At 39.8% G+C, this 26299-nt stretch overlaps 1 protein-coding gene across 1 annotated transcript; it reads right to left on the bottom strand.

Annotated features, from left to right (window-relative positions):
- Positions 1-4040: 4040 nt before the first annotated feature.
- LOC145212836 (uncharacterized) lies at positions 4041-9183 on the bottom strand. The gene is made up of 4 exons (XM_080081097.1): positions 9157-9183; positions 8184-8513; positions 7550-7924; positions 4041-7487 (listed from the first exon to the last, which is right to left on the bottom strand). The coding sequence occupies exons 1-4, from the start codon at positions 9181-9183 to the stop codon at positions 4041-4043; spliced, it is 4179 nt and encodes a 1392-aa protein (XP_079937223.1).
- Positions 9184-26299: the final 17116 nt, after the last annotated feature.

Below are 26299 nucleotides of genomic sequence, written 5' to 3'. Positions count from 1 at the left end.
GAAGTCCATAACTCGCGCATAATGCCGCCGTGCCCGCTCGCCAGCAATCAATTACGCGCCACCGCTCAAAATGTCCAAAAGGGGTTCACTTTCGACACCAATATCTCGCGAACCAAACAAAGCTGAACAAAAAAAATTTAACACAATACTTTTGAAAGCATTAACAAACCATCGATGGCATTAATTTAAAAAAATCTTAAAACCACAAATATTAATACGCTTATGAATATGACTGCTTAATGCTCTTTAACGCGTTTCGCAGAATAAAAGCCATTGACATATTCTGTTTCTGCAGAACATGCCGTTTTCAAAAAGCCCTAACTGGTTATTCTAATTTCGGGGGCTCTGTTCCGAATATTAACTTGAAGTCCATAACTCGCGCATAATGCCGCCGTGCCCGCTCGCCAGCAATCAATGACGCGCCACCGCCCAAAATGTCCAAAAGGGGTTCACTTTCGACACCAATATCTCGCGAACCAAACAAAGCTGAACAAAAAAAATTTAACACAATACTTTTGAAAGCATTAACAAACCATCGATGGCATTAATTTAAAAAAATCTTAAAACCACAAATATTAATACGCTTATGAATATGACTGCTTAATGCTCTTTAACGCGTTTCGCAGAATAAAAGCCATTGACATATTCTGTTTCTGCAGAACATGCCGTTTTCAAAAAGCCCTAACTGGTTATTCTAATTTCGGGGGCTCTGTTCCGAATATTAACTTGAAGTCCATAACTCGCGCATAATGCCGCCGTGCCCGCTCGCCAGCAATCAATTACGCGCCACCGCTCAAAATGTCCAAAAGGGGTTCACTTTCGACACCAATATCTCGCGAACCAAACAAAGCTGAACAAAAAAAATTTACACAATACTTTTGAAAGCATTAACAAACCATCGATGGCATTAATTTAAAAAAATCTTAAAACCACAAATATTAATACGCTTATGAATATGACTGCTTAATGCTCTTTAACGCGTTTCGCAGAATAAAAGCCATTGACATATTCTGTTTCTGCAGAACATGCCGTTTTCAAAAAGCCCTAACTGGTTATTGCAATATCGGGGGCTCAGCTCCGAATATTAACTTGAAGTCCATAACTCGCGCATAATGCCGCCGTGCCCGCTCGCCAGCAATCAATTACGCGCCACCGCTCAAAATGTCCAAAAGGGGTTCACTTTCGACACCAATATCTCGCGAACCAAACAAAGCTGAACAAAAAAAATTTAACACAATACTTTTGAAAGCATTAACAAACCATCGATGGCATTAATTTAAAAAAATCTTAAAACCACAAATATTAATACGCTTATGAATATGACTGCTTAATGCTCTTTAACGCGTTTCGCAGAATAAAAGCCATTGACATATTCTGTTTCTGCAGAACATGCCGTTTTCAAAAAGCCCTAACTGGTTATTCTAATTTCGGGGGCTCTGTTCCGAATATTAACTTGAAGTCCATAACTCGCGCATAATGCCGCCGTGCCCGCTCGCCAGCAATCAATGACGCGCCACCGCCCAAAATGTCCAAAAGGGGTTCACTTTCGACACCAATATCTCGCGAACCAAACAAAGCTGAACAAAAAAAATTTAACACAATACTTTTGAAAGCATTAACAAACCATCGATGGCATTAATTTAAAAAAATCTTAAAACCACAAATATTAATACGCTTATGAATATGACTGCTTAATGCTCTTTAACGCGTTTCGCAGAATAAAAGCCACTAACATATTCTGTTTCTGCAGAACATGCCGTTTTCAAAAAGCCCTAACTGGTTATTGCAATATCGGGGGCTCAGCTCCGAATATTAACTTGAAGTCCATAACTCGCGCATAATGCCGCCGTGCCCGCTCGCCAGCAATCAATTACGCGCCACCGCTCAAAATGTCCAAAAGGGGTTCACTTTCGACACCAATATCTCGCGAACCAAACAAAGCTGAACACAAAAAATTTAACACAATACTTTTGAAAGCATTAACAAACCATCGATGGCATTAATTTAAAAAAATCTTAAAACCACAAATATTAATACGCTTATGAATATGACTGCTTAATGCTCTTTAACGCGTTTCGCAGAATAAAAGCCATTGACATATTCTGTTTCTGCAGAACATGCCGTTTTCAAAAAGCCCTAACTGGTTATTCTAATTTCGGGGGCTCTGTTCCGAATATTAACTTGAAGTCCATAACTCGCGCATAATGCCGCCGTGCCCGCTCGCCAGCAATCAATGACGCGCCACCGCCCAAAATGTCCAAAAGGGGTTCACTTTCGACACCAATATCTCGCGAACCAAACAAAGCTGAACAAAAAAAATTTAACACAATACTTTTGAAAGCATTAACAAACCATCGATGGCATTAATTTAAAAAAATCTTAAAACCACAAATATTAATACGCTTATGAATATGACTGCTTAATGCTCTTTAACGCGTTTCGCAGAATAAAAGCCATTGACATATTCTGTTTCTGCAGAACATGCCGTTTTCAAAAAGCCCTAACTGGTTATTGCAATATCGGGGGCTCTGTTCCGAATATTAACTTGAAGTCCATAACTCGCGCATAATGCCGCCGTGCCCGCTCGCCAGCAATCAATGACGCGCCACCGCTCAAAATGTCCAAAAGGGGTTCACTTTCGACACCAATATCTCGCGAACCAAACAAAGCTGAACAAAAAAAATTTAACACAATACTTTTGAAAGCATTAACAAACCATCGATGGCATTAATTTAAAAAAATCTTAAAACCACAAATATTAATACGCTTATGAATATGACTGCTTAATGCTCTTTAACGCGTTTCGCAGAATAAAAGCCACTAACATATTCTGTTTCTGCAGAACATGCCGTTTTCAAAAAGCCCTAACTGGTTATTCTAATTTCGGGGGCTCTGTTCCGAATATTAACTTGAAGTCCATAACTCGCGCATAATGCCGCCGTGCCCGCTCGCCAGCAATCAATGACGCGCCACCGCTCAAAATGTCCAAAAGGGGTTCACTTTCGACACCAATATCTCGCGAACCAAACAAAGCTGAACAAAAAAAATTTAACACAATACTTTTGAAAGCATTAACAAACCATCGATGGCATTAATTTAAAAAAATCTTAAAACCACAAATATTAATACGCTTATGAATATGACTGCTTAATGCTCTTTAACGCGTTTCGCAGAATAAAAGCCATTGACATATTCTGTTTCTGCAGAACATGCCGTTTTCAAAAAGCCCTAACTGGTTATTCTAATTTCGGGGGCTCTGTTCCGAATATTAACTTGAAGTCCATAACTCGCGCATAATGCCGCCGTGCCCGCTCGCCAGCAATCAATTACGCGCCACCGCTCAAAATGTCCAAAAGGGGTTCACTTTCGACACCAATATCTCGCGAACCAAACAAAGCTGAACAAAAAAAATTTAACACAATACTTTTGAAAGCATTAACAAACCATCGATGGCATTAATTTAAAAAAATCTTAAAACCACAAATATTAATACGCTTATGAATATGACTGCTTAATGCTCTTTAACGCGTTTCGCAGAATAAAAGCCACTAACATATTCTGTTTCTGCAGAACATGCCGTTTTCAAAAAGCCCTAACTGGTTATTCTAATTTCGGGGGCTCTGTTCCGAATATTAACTTGAAGTCCATAACTCGCGCATAATGCCGCCGTGCCCGCTCGCCAGCAATCAATGACGCGCCACCGCTCAAAATGTCCAAAAGGGGTTCACTTTCGACACCAATATCTCGCGAACCAAACAAAGCTGAACAAAAAACTTTTAACACAATACTCTTTGGTTGCGCAGTACATGTCCGTTGGTTTCCCTCGCGTAACGAGGTACTCGCGACTCTCGCCGGAGCCAGATCGATGATTACCTCCGGTTTTCCGAAGTACGACTGGCTCAACTCGTGAAGGCCGGACCATTTGAGAGTCATTACTATGTTTTTTGTTTCTCTTTTTCCTTAACAAGAATTTCTGATAATATTTAATATGACTGATAATATTTAATATGAAATATTAACTATTAAATAATCAATTTTATTTAAACGTTTTGTACACTGCATTTGTCACAGTACCAGACTACATTTTTGTCACAAACATTATTTGGAACTGTTACCTTTACACAGCCAGGGTGGTACCATTCCTTACATCTGTCGCATTCAGTATAAAGCTGCTTGTTGTCAGCTAACCTACACTTGCAGTAAACTGGAATCTCAAAGGAGTCCCTGATGCGCTTTGTAATTGCCCGACCAGAAATTATATCGTTCGGGCAAACTTTTCTGTTTTCCAGCCACTTTCCAATCATCTTGCGCAAACTCGCCTCCTTAAACACTGCGTCTTCAGGTCGCATACCGATGCACAGCGCAGCAGCAAATGCTATCGCGAACGGACCGCAGTTTCCTGATCCTGCTCTCTGTCGAGACACATTGGGGAAAACACAATTAATATTTTTGTTTTTACAGGTAATAAGTTTTGAAATGGGGAGTTCTTCTTCTATATTGTATTTTGTGTTACCACTGTCGTAAATCATAACAGTGGAGTCATTGTCTGAAAATACATTGGACGCAGTAACCCAGTGATTGCCCTGGACATTTATAATTTGAACAAATTTTTGCTGAGGTGTGTAAATAGGCGACGTGTCCGTACAACCTAAAAACGCGAAACAGCTTTGCAAGCCTCCAATATGAGGAAACTGCTCAGAAAGAATGTTCATTGCTGAGTCTATATGATTATCGCCAAGCCAAAATTTGTTCTTTTTTACATCCACCAAGTCATCTGAGGTTAAAGAAAACTTTGTTTCCCACTTTGTTGCACAACAGCGCCGAGCTAAACCTGATTGTTCGTGCTCACATAAACCTTTTGTTAATTGACGCTGATTTCTCTTCTTTGCATCGTCCTTTCGCTGAACTGTCGAGCCTAAGCAGTCCCGCAGGGACACTGCGGGAGATTGCATATACTTTCCCATGCTTTTGTCTGGAGCTGTGAGCCTACTTCGTTTTTGCCACTTTTCTTCAGCTTCCCTTGCTGCTGTTTGTTTTCGCTTTCTCTTTTCACCTATCCTTATACCATCTTTGTACTCGCGAACCAACCCACGATGACTGTCTGCATAAACTTGTGCAAACTCATGTAAGCCTTTAAATATTCTTTCTTGACACCTAGTCCTTTTTAGTTCCTGTTGACTTTTTTCCATAATGCCTTGCGTTCGATTGTCTTTCGTAAAATTCTGCTCAGTTCTTGCCTGCACTTCATTGTAAAAATCAGAATAACCTTTATAAACCTGAGTTTCACCGTGTCGACCAACATTCCCAAGCATCAAACTTGACCACAAGGCGAGTTTGGGAAGAGTGTACTTGATAAACTTATTCATTAATTCAGGACAATAAAATTCGTTATCCTGCCCACTGTTTAAAACACACAATTTTGCCTTTTCAATAACCTCACCAAAATAATCTGTAAACGGATTGCCCTCCACTGGGTCTGCCTCAAACTCAATGGTTTCTCTTTCTTCTGTTTCATTTTTACTGCTCTTTTGAATAGTTTCACGTTCAATTTTTTGTTTTAAATAATGCCAACTCTGTTCTGCTTGCTCTGTGTCTCGTGCTGTAAAAAGAATCGTCATATGATGCAAAATGTCTGCTACACTTTCCAATGTATCTGCACAAGTAAGTAAACCCATGATATACATGACTTCCTGTCTTCGCTTCTTAACTAAACTCGCCAGCTTTTTCATATTTTTCATAGTATGACTGGTACATAAATGCAAAAACGGTTTGTTGATCATCGTTTTTGATGCTTTTCCTGATACTACTGCAAAACAACGTTCTAAATATGTGTCCAGACTTTCCTCGAAAAAACCCGATAAAACCGAATGAATTAAAGCAATGCTTCCGTCGCAAATAAAAAGGCGCGGGCGGGATTTACCACAAACAAGACTTTCGTCGCTTTTGAACGACATGATAAAGTTTTTAATTGACGCAGCATTATGCGAATTCGAAACGTAGGTTATGACCGCCAAAGGCGCCCTACCCTTAAAAGGGTGACGCACCACAATTTCATAAGCATAAAACGGCTTGGATTTTGAGACGCCCATTATCACACCGCCCGTTGCATCAATGTACGCTGCGTCGAACTGCGTACGATCGTGAAAAATTCTTAAAGTGTCCTCTGACCACAACATTACCGAGCGCGGCTCACCAGACCATTTTCTCAAAACCCCAGGAATCTTTCCTCCAAGGCTACTCGCTCTCTGAGTCTCAAACATTTTTTGCAACGCTGTCAACTCGCATTTGTCTGGCACCTCTATCTTTCTTGCTTGTTGCCTGACTTTCCTTAACACTTCTGCACTCGGAGCACCGTCTCTATTTCCGGATTCGTAAACACTTTCTGAAAGAGTGTCAACCAAGTCTTTGCTATGGAGTCGCGCTTTTTTGTTCTGCAGCGTTTTTTTCATTTCCTCTCTACGCTCTCCTTTCAGTTGGCAACTTACAAAATCGTTTTTACGGTGCTTCACTTCTCCACTATACTTCACGCAAAACTCTTTTGTTATGTTGTCAAACAAATCAATCTCGAATTTGCGGGTGCAAAATTCAAACTTGCAATTCCCAAAACAATGAAAAACGCATTGGTCGGTTTTATGTTTGTTCCAGCGGTGGGATTTGAAAACAAAAGAACAAAAACTGTTTGACTTTTTTAGCATGTTTCTAAAAATATCTGTCCAATTTTTATTGCGAATGTAACGACTCTTTACTGAACCGTAAATTTTATTCCAATCGTCTGACGGCAAAACAAATGAAGTTTGGTCCACTAATATGTCTGAAGGGGTCCATAAACTTACATCACACTTAGACTGGGTGTTGGTGTCAACAAACTCTGGACTGTTACTGTCACACTGCGATTGGTTTACTCTATTTTGTTGCCAAACACGTTCTAAATATTTTGCTTTCGTTTGTATTTCTTTCTTTGACATTTTTTTGTTGTAGATAAATTTGACAAGACTTTCCAAGTTTGAAAAAGGTTTAACATCTGTAATACCCAAACTAGCTGCCGCAACTTCTATTTCAGATTTGGTTATTTCTTGTCGATTAGCCCCACCAATTAATCGAACATTTTGAACAACACAAACCTTGTTTGAAGGTTGCGACGGCGTGGTCGGTGCTGGTTGCGACGGCGTGGTCGGTGCTGGTTGTGGTGAACGTGTCGAGCTGCTTGGTGGTGGTGGGCTGTTCTTTGGTCGTGGTTGCGGCGGCGTGATCGGTGCTGGTGAACGTGTTGAGTTGCTTGGTGGTGGTGGGCTGTTCTTTGGTCGTGGTTGCGGCGGCGTGATCGGTGCTGGTGGTGGTGAACGTGTTGAGTTGCTTGGTGGTGGTGGGCTGTTCTTTGGTCGTGGTTGCGGCGGCGTGATCGGTGCTGGTGGTGATGAACGGCTTGTTGTGCTTGGTGTTGGTGGTTTGCTCTTCGGTGATGACGTTAGTGTGGTGGGTTTTGTAATCTGTAGAGTTTTAAGTTTTGTTATTTGTTTTTTTTCAGAAGCAACTTATTATAAAAACTTACCCGGGGTTTTACCAACAATCTTGCCGCCTGGGCATAGCTTTGGCGGACCTCCGTTGCCTTCTTTTTCTGGGTTTCTGATCCTGGCAAATCAGACAACGCAGGAAAACCCTCGGAAAGTGATACCTCAGTTTGTTTCCTAACTAACTTCGGAAGTGTTGGTGGTGTAATCCATTCCTCAAGCTGCCGCAAATAAACGGTCAGTCCATCATCGGAGAGGTGAACCTTGTCATACCACAGCTCGGGTGTGTTTGGTACAGCGAAGTCCAAATACGTGACATTGCTTTGACTTACAGCCTCACGAATTGCCAGGTTAACATGGGGAATAAAGCCACGCTCGCTGTGCCAGTGCTGTGGCAGAATTCCACAACAGTATACCTGTATTTACAAGATTAAAAAAATACATCCCATTGTTCAATGGCATGATAAAATATACAACATGGTACATTATTAGGTTACCAAACCCTGAATGAATGTGCTGCGATGAAGATCTATAAAACACATTTTTGTATCCATGGAAGTTTAGAAGGCGTTGACTGGAGATGAAGCTAATTAGCAGTTTGGTTAACGAAACAGGTTATAAAAAAACGACCAAGGTAGTTAAGGCACAAAATGAATATGTTCATTTCACACTGACCTTTGCATGGGGGTACAACGATTTGGTGCAGTTGATCAGCCGAAGAATATCCCCGGGAATTTTTCTGGCCAACCAACGCCACTGGGTTCTAACTGCAAACGCATCACTTGGGATGTTGTTCGTACCCAGGGCCAAAACCACAACGTCGACGTTTCGAATCGGGGGACGATTTTGCAACTCCGTGATTCCATGCTCAATGGTACCACCGGGGATGGTAACAGCTGCAAAATCACTTTCCACTTTGCAACAGCTAAACAACACTTCCCACTTTGCAACAGCTAAACAACACTTGTAATGAACGGCAACAAAACACTTTCCATTTTGCAACAGCTAAACAACACTTCCCACTTTGCAACAGCTAAACAACACTTTCCACTTTGCAACAGCTAAACAACACTTGTAATGAACGGCAACAAAACACTTTCCATTTTGCAACAGCTAAACAACACTTCCCACTTTGCAACAGCTAAACAACACTTTCAACTTTGCAACAGCTAAACAACACTTGTAATGAACGGCAACAAAACACTTTCCACTTTGCAACAGCTAAACAACACTTTCCACTTTGCAACAGCTAAACAACACTTGCATTGAACGGCAACAAAACACTTTCCACTTTGCAACAGCTAACCAACACTTTCCACTTTGCAACAGCTAACCAACACTTTCCACTTTGCAACAGCTAACCAACATTTCCACTTTCCAACAGCTAAACAACACTTTCACTGAGACGCCAATTAAAGAATATTTTAAATAATACGTTTTTGTTACTTGCTAATGCTGAAAAACCATCCACAAGCACTACTTACAAAACGAACAACAAAATAAACCCTAAATGACAAAAGCGCCAGTTAATAACTTTCACTAAGTCGTAAGCTGAAAAACCTGACGCTGCACTGCAAAAGCTTTTCTTCCTCCTCATTACAGATTGTAGTTATAAAATAAAACACTAAACATTATATATAGCACTTACCTTACGAAAGTTGCGAGCTTCAATCATCATTCAAAGTTGTTTGTTTGCTTCACAAGTAAGTAAAGTAACAAAAGAATTTTTTTCAAACAATAAGCTTCCAACTGACAAGAATTCGTTCCGCAAGAGGATAGTTCTCAAAGAGAATAGAACGTCTCTTTATTTGCTTAGTGAATATATACCATTGTCCGTAAGATAACGCTCGAGCCCGTGATTAAGAGACTTTGACCGCCTCGGAGCACGGAGATGCAGAACAGAAGAACCGCGCGTCGCAGGTATCGCCTCACGCAGCGCACGTTCAGTCAAGGTGTAAGTAAACAACTTTGACCCAGAAAAACAAGTCCTAACTTGCACAAAATCAAGTCGAAATATACAATTTATAAGTTTCAAACTAAAATATGAGACTATGAAAAATATCTTTTACGACATTTTGAGCGGTGGCGCGTCATTGATTGCTGGCGAGCGGGCACGGCGGCATTATGCGCGAGTTATGGACTTCAAGTTAATATTCGGAACAGAGCCCCCGATATTGCAATAACCAGTTAGGGCTTTTTGAAAACGGCATGCTCTGCAGAAACAGAATATGTTAGTGGCTTTTATTCTGCGAAACGCGTTAAAGAGCATTAAGCAGTCATATTCATAAGCGTATTAATATTTGTGGTTTTAAGATTTTTTAAATTAATGCCATCGATGGTTTGTTAATGCTTTCAAAAGTATTGTGTTAAATTTTTTTTGTTCAGCTTTGTTTGGTTCGCGAGATATTGGTGTCGAAAGTGAACCCCTTTTGGACATTTTGAGCGGTGGCGCGTCATTGATTGCTGGCGAGCGGGCACGGCGGCATTATGCGCGAGTTATGGAATTCAAGTTAATATTCGGAGCTGAGCCCCCGATATTGCAATAACCAGTTAGGGCTTTTTGAAAACGGCATGTTCTGCAGAAACAGAATATGTCAATGGCTTTTATTCTGCGAAACGCGTTAAAGAGCATTAAGCAGTCATATTCATAAGCGTATTAATATTTGTGGTTTTAAGATTTTTTTAAATTAATGCCATCGATGGTTTGTTAATGCTTTCAAAAGTATTGTGTTAAATTTTTTTTGTTCAGCTTTGTTTGGTTCGCGAGATATTGGTGTCGAAAGTGAACCCCTTTTGGACATTTTGGGCGGTGGCGCGTCATTGATTGCTGGCGAGCGGGCACGGCGGCATTATGCGCGAGTTATGGACTTCAAGTTAATATTCGGAACAGAGCCCCCGAAATTAGAATAACCAGTTAGGGCTTTTTGAAAACGGCATGTTCTGCAGAAACAGAATATGTCAATGGCTTTTATTCTGCGAAACGCGTTAAAGAGCATTAAGCAGTCATATTCATAAGCGTATTAATATTTGTGGTTTTAAGATTTTTTTAAATTAATGCCATCGATGGTTTGTTAATGCTTTCAAAAGTATTGTGTTAAATTTTTTTTGTTCAGCTTTGTTTGGTTCGCGAGATATTGGTGTCGAAAGTGAACCCCTTTTGGACATTTTGAGCGGTGGCGCGTAATTGATTGCTGGCGAGCGGGCACGGCGGCATTATGCGCGAGTTATGGACTTCAAGTTAATATTCGGAGCTGAGCCCCCGATATTGCAATAACCAGTTAGGGCTTTTTGAAAACGGCATGTTCTGCAGAAACAGAATATGTTAGTGGCTTTTATTCTGCGAAACGCGTTAAAGAGCATTAAGCAGTCATATTCATAAGCGTATTAATATTTGTGGTTTTAAGATTTTTTTAAATTAATGCCATCGATGGTTTGTTAATGCTTTCAAAAGTATTGTGTTAAATTTTTTTTGTTCAGCTTTGTTTGGTTCGCGAGATATTGGTGTCGAAAGTGAACCCCTTTTGGACATTTTGGGCGGTGGCGCGTCATTGATTGCTGGCGAGCGGGCACGGCGGCATTATGCGCGAGTTATGGACTTCAAGTTAATATTCGGAACAGAGCCCCCGAAATTAGAATAACCAGTTAGGGCTTTTTGAAAACGGCATGTTCTGCAGAAACAGAATATGTCAATGGCTTTTATTCTGCGAAACGCGTTAAAGAGCATTAAGCAGTCATATTCATAAGCGTATTAATATTTGTGGTTTTAAGATTGTTTTAAATTAATGCCATCGATGGTTTGTTAATGCTTTCAAAAGTATTGTGTTAAATTTTTTTTGTTCAGCTTTGTTTGGTTCGCGAGATATTGGTGTCGAAAGTGAACCCCTTTTGGACATTTTGAGCGGTGGCGCGTAATTGATTGCTGGCGAGCGGGCACGGCGGCATTATGCGCGAGTTATGGACTTCAAGTTAATATTCGGAGCTGAGCCCCCGATATTGCAATAACCAGTTAGGGCTTTTTGAAAACGGCATGTTCTGCAGAAACAGAATATGTTAGTGGCTTTTATTCTGCGAAACGCGTTAAAGAGCATTAAGCAGTCATATTCATAAGCGTATTAATATTTGTGGTTTTAAGATTTTTTTAAATTAATGCCATCGATGGTTTGTTAATGCTTTCAAAAGTATTGTGTTAAATTTTTTTTGTTCAGCTTTGTTTGGTTCGCGAGATATTGGTGTCGAAAGTGAACCCCTTTTGGACATTTTGAGCGGTGGCGCGTAATTGATTGCTGGCGAGCGGGCACGGCGGCATTATGCGCGAGTTATGGACTTCAAGTTAATATTCGGAACAGAGCCCCCGAAATTAGAATAACCAGTTAGGGCTTTTTGAAAACGGCATGTTCTGCAGAAACAGAATATGTCAATGGCTTTTATTCTGCGAAACGCGTTAAAGAGCATTAAGCAGTCATATTCATAAGCGTATTAATATTTGTGGTTTTAAGATTTTTTTAAATTAATGCCATCGATGGTTTGTTAATGCTTTCAAAAGTATTGTGTTAAATTTTTTTTGTTCAGCTTTGTTTGGTTCGCGAGATATTGGTGTCGAAAGTGAACCCCTTTTGGACATTTTGAGCGGTGGCGCGTAATTGATTGCTGGCGAGCGGGCACGGCGGCATTATGCGCGAGTTATGGACTTCAAGTTAATATTCGGAGCTGAGCCCCCGATATTGCAATAACCAGTTAGGGCTTTTTGAAAACGGCATGTTCTGCAGAAACAGAATATGTTAGTGGCTTTTATTCTGCGAAACGCGTTAAAGAGCATTAAGCAGTCATATTCATAAGCGTATTAATATTTGTGGTTTTAAGATTTTTTTAAATTAATGCCATCGATGGTTTGTTAATGCTTTCAAAAGTATTGTGTTAAATTTTTTTTGTTCAGCTTTGTTTGGTTCGCGAGATATTGGTGTCGAAAGTGAACCCCTTTTGGACATTTTGAGCGGTGGCGCGTAATTGATTGCTGGCGAGCGGGCACGGCGGCATTATGCGCGAGTTATGGACTTCAAGTTAATATTCGGAACAGAGCCCCCGAAATTAGAATAACCAGTTAGGGCTTTTTGAAAACGGCATGTTCTGCAGAAACAGAATATGTCAATGGCTTTTATTCTGCGAAACGCGTTAAAGAGCATTAAGCAGTCATATTCATAAGCGTATTAATATTTGTGGTTTTAAGATTTTTTTAAATTAATGCCATCGATGGTTTGTTAATGCTTTCAAAAGTATTGTGTTAAATTTTTTTTGTTCAGCTTTGTTTGGTTCGCGAGATATTGGTGTCGAAAGTGAACCCCTTTTGGACATTTTGAGCGGTGGCGCGTAATTGATTGCTGGCGAGCGGGCACGGCGGCATTATGCGCGAGTTATGGACTTCAAGTTAATATTCGGAACAGAGCCCCCGAAATTAGAATAACCAGTTAGGGCTTTTTGAAAACGGCATGTTCTGCAGAAACAGAATATGTCAATGGCTTTTATTCTGCGAAACGCGTTAAAGAGCATTAAGCAGTCATATTCATAAGCGTATTAATATTTGTGGTTTTAAGATTTTTTTAAATTAATGCCATCGATGGTTTGTTAATGCTTTCAAAAGTATTGTGTTAAATTTTTTTTGTTCAGCTTTGTTTGGTTCGCGAGATATTGGTGTCGAAAGTGAACCCCTTTTGGACATTTTGGGCGGTGGCGCGTAATTGATTGCTGGCGAGCGGGCACGGCGGCATTATGCGCGAGTTATGGACTTCAAGTTAATATTCGGAACAGAGCCCCCGAAATTAGAATAACCAGTTAGGGCTTTTTGAAAACGGCATGTTCTGCAGAAACAGAATATGTCAATGGCTTTTATTCTGCGAAACGCGTTAAAGAGCATTAAGCAGTCATATTCATAAGCGTATTAATATTTGTGGTTTTAAGATTTTTTTAAATTAATGCCATCGATGGTTTGTTAATGCTTTCAAAAGTATTGTGTTAAATTTTTTTTGTTCAGCTTTGTTTGGTTCGCGAGATATTGGTGTCGAAAGTGAACCCCTTTTGGACATTTTGAGCGGTGGCGCGTAATTGATTGCTGGCGAGCGGGCACGGCGGCATTATGCGCGAGTTATGGACTTCAAGTTAATATTCGGAACAGAGCCCCCGAAATTAGAATAACCAGTTAGGGCTTTTTGAAAACGGCATGTTCTGCAGAAACAGAATATGTCAATGGCTTTTATTCTGCGAAACGCGTTAAAGAGCATTAAGCAGTCATATTCATAAGCGTATTAATATTTGTGGTTTTAAGATTTTTTTAAATTAATGCCATCGATGGTTTGTTAATGCTTTCAAAAGTATTGTGTTAAATTTTTTTTGTTCAGCTTTGTTTGGTTCGCGAGATATTGGTGTCGAAAGTGAACCCCTTTTGGACATTTTGGGCGGTGGCGCGTCATTGATTGCTGGCGAGCGGGCACGGCGGCATTATGCGCGAGTTATGGACTTCAAGTTAATATTCGGAACAGAGCCCCCGAAATTAGAATAACCAGTTAGGGCTTTTTGAAAACGGCATGTTCTGCAGAAACAGAATATGTCAATGGCTTTTATTCTGCGAAACGCGTTAAAGAGCATTAAGCAGTCATATTCATCAGCGTATTAATATTTGTGGTTTTAAGATTTTTTTAAATTAATGCCATCGATGGTTTGTTAATGCTTTCAAAAGTATTGTGTTAAATTTTTTTTGTTCAGCTTTGTTTGGTTCGCGAGATATTGGTGTCGAAAGTGAACCCCTTTTGGACATTTTGAGCGGTGGCGCGTAATTGATTGCTGGCGAGCGGGCACGGCGGCATTATGCGCGAGTTATGGACTTCAAGTTAATATTCGGAGCTGAGCCCCCGATATTGCAATAACCAGTTAGGGCTTTTTGAAAACGGCATGTTCTGCAGAAACAGAATATGTTAGTGGCTTTTATTCTGCGAAACGCGTTAAAGAGCATTAAGCAGTCATATTCATAAGCGTATTAATATTTGTGGTTTTAAGATTTTTTTAAATTAATGCCATCGATGGTTTGTTAATGCTTTCAAAAGTATTGTGTTAAATTTTTTTTGTTCAGCTTTGTTTGGTTCGCGAGATATTGGTGTCGAAAGTGAACCCCTTTTGGACATTTTGGGCGGTGGCGCGTCATTGATTGCTGGCGAGCGGGCACGGCGGCATTATGCGCGAGTTATGGACTTCAAGTTAATATTCGGAACAGAGCCCCCGAAATTAGAATAACCAGTTAGGGCTTTTTGAAAACGGCATGTTCTGCAGAAACAGAATATGTCAATGGCTTTTATTCTGCGAAACGCGTTAAAGAGCATTAAGCAGTCATATTCATCAGCGTATTAATATTTGTGGTTTTAAGATTTTTTTAAATTAATGCCATCGATGGTTTGTTAATGCTTTCAAAAGTATTGTGTTAAATTTTTTTTGTTCAGCTTTGTTTGGTTCGCGAGATATTGGTGTCGAAAGTGAACCCCTTTTGGACATTTTGAGCGGTGGCGCGTAATTGATTGCTGGCGAGCGGGCACGGCGGCATTATGCGCGAGTTATGGACTTCAAGTTAATATTCGGAGCTGAGCCCCCGATATTGCAATAACCAGTTAGGGCTTTTTGAAAACGGCATGTTCTGCAGAAACAGAATATGTTAGTGGCTTTTATTCTGCGAAACGCGTTAAAGAGCATTAAGCAGTCATATTCATAAGCGTATTAATATTTGTGGTTTTAAGATTTTTTTAAATTAATGCCATCGATGGTTTGTTAATGCTTTCAAAAGTATTGTGTTAAATTTTTTTTGTTCAGCTTTGTTTGGTTCGCGAGATATTGGTGTCGAAAGTGAACCCCTTTTGGACATTTTGGGCGGTGGCGCGTCATTGATTGCTGGCGAGCGGGCACGGCGGCATTATGCGCGAGTTATGGACTTCAAGTTAATATTCGGAACAGAGCCCCCGAAATTAGAATAACCAGTTAGGGCTTTTTGAAAACGGCATGTTCTGCAGAAACAGAATATGTCAATGGCTTTTATTCTGCGAAACGCGTTAAAGAGCATTAAGCAGTCATATTCATAAGCGTATTAATATTTGTGGTTTTAAGATTTTTTTAAATTAATGCCATCGATGGTTTGTTAATGCTTTCAAAAGTATTGTGTTAAATTTTTTTTGTTCAGCTTTGTTTGGTTCGCGAGATATTGGTGTCGAAAGTGAACCCCTTTTGGACATTTTGAGCGGTGGCGCGTAATTGATTGCTGGCGAGCGGGCACGGCGGCATTATGCGCGAGTTATGGACTTCAAGTTAATATTCGGAGCTGAGCCCCCGATATTGCAATAACCAGTTAGGGCTTTTTGAAAACGGCATGTTCTGCAGAAACAGAATATGTCAATGGCTTTTATTCTGCGAAACGCGTTAAAGAGCATTAAGCAGTCATATTCATAAGCGTATTAATATTTGTGGTTTTAAGATTTTTTTAAATTAATGCCATCGATGGTTTGTTAATGCTTTCAAAAGTATTGTGTTAAATTTTTTTTGTTCAGCTTTGTTTGGTTCGCGAGATATTGGTGTCGAAAGTGAACCCCTTTTGGACATTTTGAGCGGTGGCGCGTAATTGATTGCTGGCGAGCGGGCACGGCGGCATTATGCGCGAGTTATGGACTTCAAGTTAATATTCGGAACAGAGCCCCCGATATTGCAATAACCAGTTAGGGCTTTTTGAAAACGGCATGTTCTGCAGAAACAGAATATGTTAGTGGCTTTTATTCTGCGAAACGCGTTAAAGAGCATTAAGCAGTCATATTCATAAGCGTATTAATATTTGTGGTTTTAAGATTTTTTTAAATTAATGCCATCGATGGTTTGTTAATGCTTTCAAAAGTATTGTGTTAAATTTTTTTTGTTCAGCTTTGTTTGGTTCGCGAGATATTGGTGTCGAAAGTGAACCCCTTTTGGACATTTTGGGCGGTGGCGCGTCATTGATTGCTGGCGAGCGGGCACGGCGGCATTATGCGCGAGTTATGGACTTCAAGTTAATATTCGGAACAGAGCCCCCGAAATTAGAATAACCAGTTAGGGCTTTTTGAAAACGGCATGTTCTGCAGAAACAGAATATGTCAATGGCTTTTATTCTGCGAAACGCGTTAAAGAGCATTAAGCAGTCATATTCATAAGCGTATTAATATTTGTGGTTTTAAGATTTTTTTAAATTAATGCCATCGATGGTTTGTTAATGCTTTCAAAAGTATTGTGTTAAATTTTTTTTGTTCAGCTTTGTTTGGTTCGCGAGATATTGGTGTCGAAAGTGAACCCCTTTTGGACATTTTGAGCGGTGGCGCGTAATTGATTGCTGGCGAGCGGGCACGGCGGCATTATGCGCGAGTTATGGACTTCAAGTTAATATTCGGAGCTGAGCCCCCGATATTGCAATAACCAGTTAGGGCTTTTTGAAAACGGCATGTTCTGCAGAAACAGAATATGTTAGTGGCTTTTATTCTGCGAAACGCGTTAAAGAGCATTAAGCAGTCATATTCATAAGCGTATTAATATTTGTGGTTTTAAGATTTTTTTAAATTAATGCCATCGATGGTTTGTTAATGCTTTCAAAAGTATTGTGTTAAATTTTTTTTGTTCAGCTTTGTTTGGTTCGCGAGATATTGGTGTCGAAAGTGAACCCCTTTTGGACATTTTGGGCGGTGGCGCGTCATTGATTGCTGGCGAGCGGGCACGGCGGCATTATGCGCGAGTTATGGACTTCAAGTTAATATTCGGAACAGAGCCCCCGAAATTAGAATAACCAGTTAGGGCTTTTTGAAAACGGCATGTTCTGCAGAAACAGAATATGTCAATGGCTTTTATTCTGCGAAACGCGTTAAAGAGCATTAAGCAGTCATATTCATAAGCGTATTAATATTTGTGGTTTTAAGATTTTTTTAAATTAATGCCATCGATGGTTTGTTAATGCTTTCAAAAGTATTGTGTTAAATTTTTTTTGTTCAGCTTTGTTTGGTTCGCGAGATATTGGTGTCGAAAGTGAACCCCTTTTGGACATTTTGAGCGGTGGCGCGTAATTGATTGCTGGCGAGCGGGCACGGCGGCATTATGCGCGAGTTATGGACTTCAAGTTAATATTCGGAGCTGAGCCCCCGATATTGCAATAACCAGTTAGGGCTTTTTGAAAACGGCATGTTCTGCAGAAACAGAATATGTCAATGGCTTTTATTCTGCGAAACGCGTTAAAGAGCATTAAGCAGTCATATTCATAAGCGTATTAATATTTGTGGTTTTAAGATTTTTTTAAATTAATGCCATCGATGGTTTGTTAATGCTTTCAAAAGTATTGTGTTAAATTTTTTTTGTTCAGCTTTGTTTGGTTCGCGAGATATTGGTGTCGAAAGTGAACCCCTTTTGGACATTTTGAGCGGTGGCGCGTAATTGATTGCTGGCGAGCGGGCACGGCGGCATTATGCGCGAGTTATGGACTTCAAGTTAATATTCGGAACAGAGCCCCGATATTGCAATAACCAGTTAGGGCTTTTTGAAAACGGCATGTTCTGCAGAAACAGAATATGTTAGTGGCTTTTATTCTGCGAAACGCGTTAAAGAGCATTAAGCAGTCATATTCATAAGCGTATTAATATTTGTGGTTTTAAGATTTTTTTAAATTAATGCCATCGATGGTTTGTTAATGCTTTCAAAAGTATTGTGTTAAATTTTTTTTGTTCAGCTTTGTTTGGTTCGCGAGATATTGGTGTCGAAAGTGAACCCCTTTTGGACATTTTGGGCGGTGGCGCGTCATTGATTGCTGGCGAGCGGGCACGGCGGCATTATGCGCGAGTTATGGACTTCAAGTTAATATTCGGAACAGAGCCCCCGAAATTAGAATAACCAGTTAGGGCTTTTTGAAAACGGCATGTTCTGCAGAAACAGAATATGTCAATGGCTTTTATTCTGCGAAACGCGTTAAAGAGCATTAAGCAGTCATATTCATAAGCGTATTAATATTTGTGGTTTTAAGATTTTTTTAAATTAATGCCATCGATGGTTTGTTAATGCTTTCAAAAGTATTGTGTTAAATTTTTTTTGTTCAGCTTTGTTTGGTTCGCGAGATATTGGTGTCGAAAGTGAACCCCTTTTGGACATTTTGAGCGGTGGCGCGTAATTGATTGCTGGCGAGCGGGCACGGCGGCATTATGCGCGAGTTATGGACTTCAAGTTAATATTCGGAGCTGAGCCCCCGATATTGCAATAACCAGTTAGGGCTTTTTGAAAACGGCATGTTCTGCAGAAACAGAATATGTTAGTGGCTTTTATTCTGCGAAACGCGTTAAAGAGCATTAAGCAGTCATATTCATAAGCGTATTAATATTTGTGGTTTTAAGATTTTTTTAAATTAATGCCATCGATGGTTTGTTAATGCTTTCAAAAGTATTGTGTTAAATTTTTTTTGTTCAGCTTTGTTTGGTTCGCGAGATATTGGTGTCGAAAGTGAACCCCTTTTGGACATTTTGGGCGGTGGCGCGTAATTGATTGCTGGCGAGCGGGCACGGCGGCATTATGCGCGAGTTATGGACTTCAAGTTAATATTCGGAACAGAGCCCCCGAAATTAGAATAACCAGTTAGGGCTTTTTGAAAACGGCATGTTCTGCAGAAACAGAATATGTCAATGGCTTTTATTCTGCGAAACGCGTTAAAGAGCATTAAGCAGTCATATTCATAAGCGTATTAATATTTGTGGTTTTAAGATTTTTTTAAATTAATGCCATCGATGGTTTGTTAATGCTTTCAAAAGTATTGTGTTAATTTTTTTTTGTTCAGCTTTGTTTGGTTCGCGAGATATTGGTGTCGAAAGTGAACCCCTTTTGGACATTTTGAGCGGTGGCGCGTAATTGATTGCTGGCGAGCGGGCACGGCGGCATTATGCGCGAGTTATGGACTTCAAGTTAATATTCGGAACAGAGCCCCCGAAATTAGAATAACCAGTTAGGGCTTTTTGAAAACGGCATGTTCTGCAGAAACAGAATATGTCAATGGCTTTTATTCTGCGAAACGCGTTAAAGAGCATTAAGCAGTCATATTCATAAGCGTATTAATATTTGTGGTTTTAAGATTTTTTTAAATTAATGCCATCGATGGTTTGTTAATGCTTTCAAAAGTATTGTGTTAAATTTTTTTTGTTCAGCTTTGTTTGGTTCGCGAGATATTGGTGTCGAAAGTGAACCCCTTTTGGACATTTTGGGCGGTGGCGCGTCATTGATTGCTGGCGAGCGGGCACGGCGGCATTATGCGCGAGTTATGGACTTCAAGTTAATATTCGGAACAGAGCCCCCGAAATTAGAATAACCAGTTAGGGCTTTTTGAAAACGGCATGTTCTGCAGAAACAGAATATGTCAATGGCTTTTATTCTGCGAAACGCGTTAAAGAGCATTAAGCAGTCATATTCATAAGCGTATTAATATTTGTGGTTTTAAGATTTTTTTAAATTAATGCCATCGATGGTTTGTTAATGCTTTCAAAAGTATTGTGTTAAATTTTTTTTGTTCAGCTTTGTTTGGTTCGCGAGATATTGGTGTCGAAAGTGAACCCCTTTTGGACATTTTGAGCGGTGGCGCGTAATTGATTGCTGGCGAGCGGGCACGGCGGCATTATGCGCGAGTTATGGACTTCAAGTTAATATTCGGAGCTGAGCCCCCGATATTGCAATAACCAGTTAGGGCTTTTTGAAAACGGCATGTTCTGCAGAAACAGAATATGTTAGTGGCTTTTATTCTGCGAAACGCGTTAAAGAGCATTAAGCAGTCATATTCATAAGCGTATTAATATTTGTGGTTTTAAGATTTTTTTAAATTAATGCCATCGATGGTTTGTTAATGCTTTCAAAAGTATTGTGTTAAATTTTTTTTGTTCAGCTTTGTTTGGTTCGCGAGATATTGGTGTCGAAAGTGAACCCCTTTTGGACATTTTGGGCGGTGGCGCGTCATTGATTGCTGGCGAGCGGGCACGGCGGCATTATGCGCGAGTTATGGACTTCAAGTTAATATTCGGAACAGAGCCCCCGAAATTAGAATAACCAGTTAGGGCTTTTTGAAAACGGCATGTTCTGCAGAAACAGAATATGTCAATGGCTTTTATTCTGCGAAACGCGTTAAAGAGCATTAAGCAGTCATATTCATAAGCGTATTAATATTTGTGGTTTTAAGATTTTTTTAAATTAATGCCATCGATGGTTTGTTAATGCTTTCAAAAGTATTGTGTTAAATTTTTTTTGTTCAGCTTTGTTTGGTTCGCGAGATATTGGTGTCGAAAGTGAACCCCTTTTGGACATTTTGAGCGGTGGCGCGTAATTGATTGCTGGCGAGCGGGCACGGCGGCATTATGCGCGAGTTATGGACTTCAAGTTAATATTCGGAGCTGAGCCCCCGATATTGCAATAACCAGTTAGGGCTTTTTGAAAACGGCATGTTCTGCAGAAACAGAATATGTCAATGGCTTTTATTCTGCGAAACGCGTTAAAGAGCATTAAGCAGTCATATTCATAAGCGTATTAATATTTTTGGTTTTGATTATTTTTCAAGCGAGTGCCATCGTTGGCTTGTTAATTCCTTGAAAAGTATTGTGTGCAAATTTTTCTGTTCAGCCTTGTTTGGTTCGCGAGATATTGAGGTCGAAAGTGAACTCTTTTTGACGATTTTGATCGGTCGCGCGTCATTGTTTGCTGGCGAGCGGGACGGCGGCAATATGCGCGAGTTATGAACTTCAAGTGAATATTAGGAGCAGTGGCCCCGAAGTTAAAATAACGATTTAGGGCTTTTTGAAAACGGCATGCTCTGCAGAAAAAGAATATGGCAGTGGCTTTTATCCCTCGAAACGTAGTAAAGAGCATTAAGCAGTCATATTCATAAGCGTATTAATATTTTTGGTTTTGATTATTTTTCAAGCGAGTGCCATCGTTGGCTTGTTAATTCCTTGAAAAGTATTGTGTGCAAATTTTTCTGTTCAGCCTTGTTTGGTTCGCGAGATATTGAGGTCGAAAGTGAACTCTTTTTGACGATTTTGATCGGTCGCGCGTCATTGTTTGCTGGCGAGCGGGACGGCGGCAATATGCGCGAGTTATGAACTTCAAGTGAATATTAGGAGCAGTGGCCCCGAAGTTAAAATAACGATTTAGGGCTTTTTGAAAACGGCATGCTCTGCAGAAAAAGAATATGGCAGTGGCTTTTATCCCTCGAAACGTAGTAAAGAGCATTAAGCAGTCATATTCATAAGCGTATTAATATTTTTGGTTTTGATTATTTTTCAAGCGAGTGCCATCGTTGGCTTGTTAATTCCTTGAAAAGTATTGTGTGCAAATTTTTCTGTTCAGCCTTGTTTGGTTCGCGAGATATTGAGGTCGAAAGTGAACTCTTTTTGACGATTTTGATCGGTCGCGCGTCATTGTTTGCTGGCGAGCGGGACGGCGGCAATATGCGCGAGTTATGAACTTCAAGTGAATATTAGGAGCAGTGGCCCCGAAGTTAAAATAACGATTTAGGGCTTTTTGAAAACGGCATGCTCTGCAGAAAAAGAATATGGCAGTGGCTTTTATCCCTCGAAACGTAGTAAAGAGCATTAAGCAGTCATATTCATAAGCGTATTAATATTTTTGGTTTTGATTATTTTTCAAGCGAGTGCCATCGTTGGCTTGTTAATTCCTTGAAAAGTATTGTGTGCAAATTTTTCTGTTCAGCCTTGTTTGGTTCGCGAGATATTGAGGTCGAAAGTGAACTCTTTTTGACGATTTTGATCGGTCGCGCGTCATTGTTTGCTGGCGAGCGGGACGGCGGCAATATGCGCGAGTTATGAACTTCAAGTGAATATTAGGAGCAGTGGCCCCGAAGTTAAAATAACGATTTAGGGCTTTTTGAAAACGGCATGCTCTGCAGAAAAAGAATATGGCAGTGGCTTTTATCCCTCGAAACGTAGTAAAGAGCATTAAGCAGTCATATTCATAAGCGTATTAATATTTTTGGTTTTGATTATTTTTCAAGCGAGTGCCATCGTTGGCTTGTTAATTCCTTGAAAAGTATTGTGTGCAAATTTTTCTGTTCAGCCTTGTTTGGTTCGCGAGATATTGAGGTCGAAAGTGAACTCTTTTTGACGATTTTGATCGGTCGCGCGTCATTGTTTGCTGGCGAGCGGGACGGCGGCAATATGCGCGAGTTATGAACTTCAAGTGAATATTAGGAGCAGTGGCCCCGAAGTTAAAATAACGATTTAGGGCTTTTTGAAAACGGCATGCTCTGCAGAAAAAGAATATGTCAGTGGCATTTTTCCCGTTTGAACACAATAGCTAAAAATCCGCCTCAAAGTAGGACAAGGGTTGGTCGTTATGGCAATATTCAGTTTCGTATGATTAATATTTCGCCCAGAATCAATGTTTTCTTTTGATTTTTACAATATAGTATCCTAAATACCTCATAATTGCATATGTGTGTGATTCATTGCATTTAAGTGTCAATTTCTTGCGTTTTTTAAAGATAAACTGAAGATCGTACTTATTCCAAAATGTAATTTGGCAGTAATAACATTTAATTGGTTATCAATTTTTACCATTAGGTATTTTTAAGTAGATATTTTTTCTGTGCAAAGTAATGACCCTTATTTGCATTTCCTGCAAGTTTCATTCAAATCTGTTGAGATTTGACCCCAAAATTTGAGCGCCAAACCTAAACTGCCACCTTTTTACGTCCTAAAATTTTTCAAATAAATTGCATTTTTTTAACCAGCCGCCCCGAAGTTTGGCGCATATCACTTAGATTTTCAGGAACGTAAAGCTTTTCCAAAAAAAATGAGCAATATTTCATTTTTCCCGTTTTAGTTTGAGTTACCAAAATCGGGATATTTCGGCCCAAAATTTTTTTAATTTTGTGGCAAAAAATTTTTTTTTGCATTTTTAAATTCTGCATGTTCGACTTAGTACAGGTGTGAAATTTCACCTTTCTACCTGTACTAGAACTGGAGATATGCGATGTTTTGTGTGTTTGCTGGAGCCTTTTTTCCGCTGTTTGCCCTGGGGGCGTAGGTCTTCGTTGATGGGTATCAAGACAACTACATGTGATAAATATGTAATTAGTCCCAAACAAAAAGTTGGAATTGACAGTGTTCACAGTACTTGACTCCCTATAACATTAGCAATTGGAAAAAAAGTAACATAACATGTTTGGCATAGCTTGCTAAAAAATTCCAACTTACATGTTGCTGTCTCAATGAACATAATCGTCTGAGTGTTTGTCCATTTCCACTTTTGCATGTATTTTCATGCTCCTGTGAGACTTTATGTCAGAGAGTTTTTGTATGGTTAAAATCAAATGTTTATGAGATTACTTTTCCATGTTTGAAAGCAAGGTTAAGTCCTTTTACAGATTGAATTAATCTGATTTTCTTAATCTTAATCTCATTTTCAACTGTCAGCTAAGTCAGACTCACAATTGTTATGAATTAAGTAGAAATTTCAGCAATTGAAATTTGTAGACTTGTTGTTTTCAACGATTTCAATCTGACCAATTCACAATGGCGGGATTATTCCATGAACACATGCAAATTCGTTGCAAACTAACGACGATGTTAAGTTCAGTAAAAAGGTGTTCGTTTAACTGTTCGTTCAGTGATAAGCGAACTTTTCATTCAGTGGCTACCGAACCTTCAGTGGCAACCAAACCTTCAGTGCTTCAGTGGCAACCGAACCTTCAGTGGCAAGTCTCATCCGATCTGAACGTTCAGTGGCAAGTCTCATCCGATCTGAACCTTCAGTGGCAAGTCTTATCCGATCTGAATTCTGAACCTTCAGTGGCAAGTCTCATCCGATCTAAATGTTCAGTGGCAAGTCTCATCCGATCTGAACCTTCAGTGGCAAGTCTCATCCGATCTGAACGTTCAGTGGCAAGTCTCATCCGATCTGAACGTTCAGTGGCAAGTAGGGTTCCTCTATTTCCCGGATTTTTTAATTCCCGGGAATCGGGAAATAATTTTTTCATTTCCCGGGATTCCCGGGAATTCCCGACTGAAAAATGTGCCGATTTTTTGTGGGTAATTAAGTCATTGCAATCGCAAAATTAGTTTATTTTCGCTGGAGGCATCTAATTAGCCATGATTTTGTCGATTAAACTATATTTGCAATCTTGTTTGAAGGTAAACAAGATTCAGAAATTACGAAAAATAAATTTGCTTTTTCTAGTACCGCTGGGTGGCGCATTTTCGCGAAAATAATTTGCCATCTCGTTTAAAAACGCTTACTTACTTTATCATTAAAATTACAAAACGCCGTATTTTCGTAACAGCTAGCAGAAATTTAAACATTTCTGTTATTTTTTTACAAAATTAACACGTTTTTGCTTGTTTGTCTGTTTCCCGGGAATTGAAAACAAATTTCCCGGGATTCGGGAACGTAATTTTGCCGGGAAATCCCGGGAATTTCCCGTCGAGACATTCCCGGGAAGGAACCCTAGTGGCAAGTCTTATCCGATCTTTGAGTTTGAACACGTCCAATCATAGAAACCAAATACATTTGACAGACGCAATCATCTACATTACATATACTCATCAAAAAAATTAGCATGCAGAATTTTTCTTTTTCACCTCACCAAAATTCATTCTGAGAGTTTTATTCGCATTATAATCGTCCACGAATGGATATTTGCTTGTCTCGGCATCGAGGTTTACATCTCTTGCCGTTGAGACTTTTAACACATTTACTTGCCCCTTGCCAACCACACTTGTCTACAAAACTTGCCACTTGCCAACAAGACTTGCCACTTGCCAACAACGCTTGCCACTTGCCAACAACGCTTGCCACTTGCCAACAAGACTTGCCACTTGCCAACAACACTTGCCACTTGCCAACACCGCTTGCCACTTGCCACAAAAATTTCTTGCTTGCCACCGGATTGAGTGGCAACCGTGGCAAGTGGCAAGTGGCAATTTTTGGTTACGACCCTCACTCCCTATGGTGCAGAAATATTTGAAAAAGTTAACAATTGTTTAAGCAGGATATTCGTTTAGTATTTAAAATTTTGCCAGTTACCTTTACAATCCATAATATGTGTACGCTATCAGTCAGATATAAGTCCCAAGGGAGGAATTCACTGGTTTACGATTAAGGCGGCAGAGCGGGAGTGCTCAGCTTGACGTCTGGACAGACGTTTTACGAGACAGTCGTTTCGGTGATTAGTAATCAGTTTTTTTGTGTGCAGCAATGCTGTGTCGTTTTATTAAGTTATCACGCGCATTTTCAGTTTTGGCGCAGGTTTTACACCTAAAGGCCCGTTTACACTGTGCTTAGCGGCGCCTAACCTAACCTTACCTTGCGACCCCTTCCGTTTACACTACGATTTTCGGTGCGTACCTAAGTGTACTAAATAACATACCCGATGTCATTTTTAGCTCACAGTGACTGTCGATGGCCATAAATCACCACATAAATTTATTGTTACCTATTTTAGATTCGAAAAAGCTTTGTATGAATCTAAATTAAATGATATTTTGTCAGTAAACATGATTTTGCATCTCGTTAATCATACAGGATTGTTTAGGATGTTGTTGTATAGATTTATGGCATGTTTATCTTACTTTCATGTTTTTATAGCATAAAGTCCCCTGTGCTGAGTAGAATGTACATTTTTAATGTACTTAATTACAATATTTAAACACAAAAAAACACAACATTCAATCCTAACAATGTAATAAATACTTAAATTTGAGGCAAATAGCGTACCATCATTTATT

Source organism: Phallusia mammillata, chromosome 2 (assembly GCF_965637545.1).
Source record: "Phallusia mammillata chromosome 2, kaPhaMamm4.hap1.1, whole genome shotgun sequence".
Classification (NCBI taxonomy): domain Eukaryota; kingdom Metazoa; phylum Chordata; class Ascidiacea; order Phlebobranchia; family Ascidiidae; genus Phallusia; species Phallusia mammillata.
The sequence above is the reverse complement of the archived record's forward strand: the minus strand, read 5'-3'. Positions and strand labels throughout refer to the sequence as shown.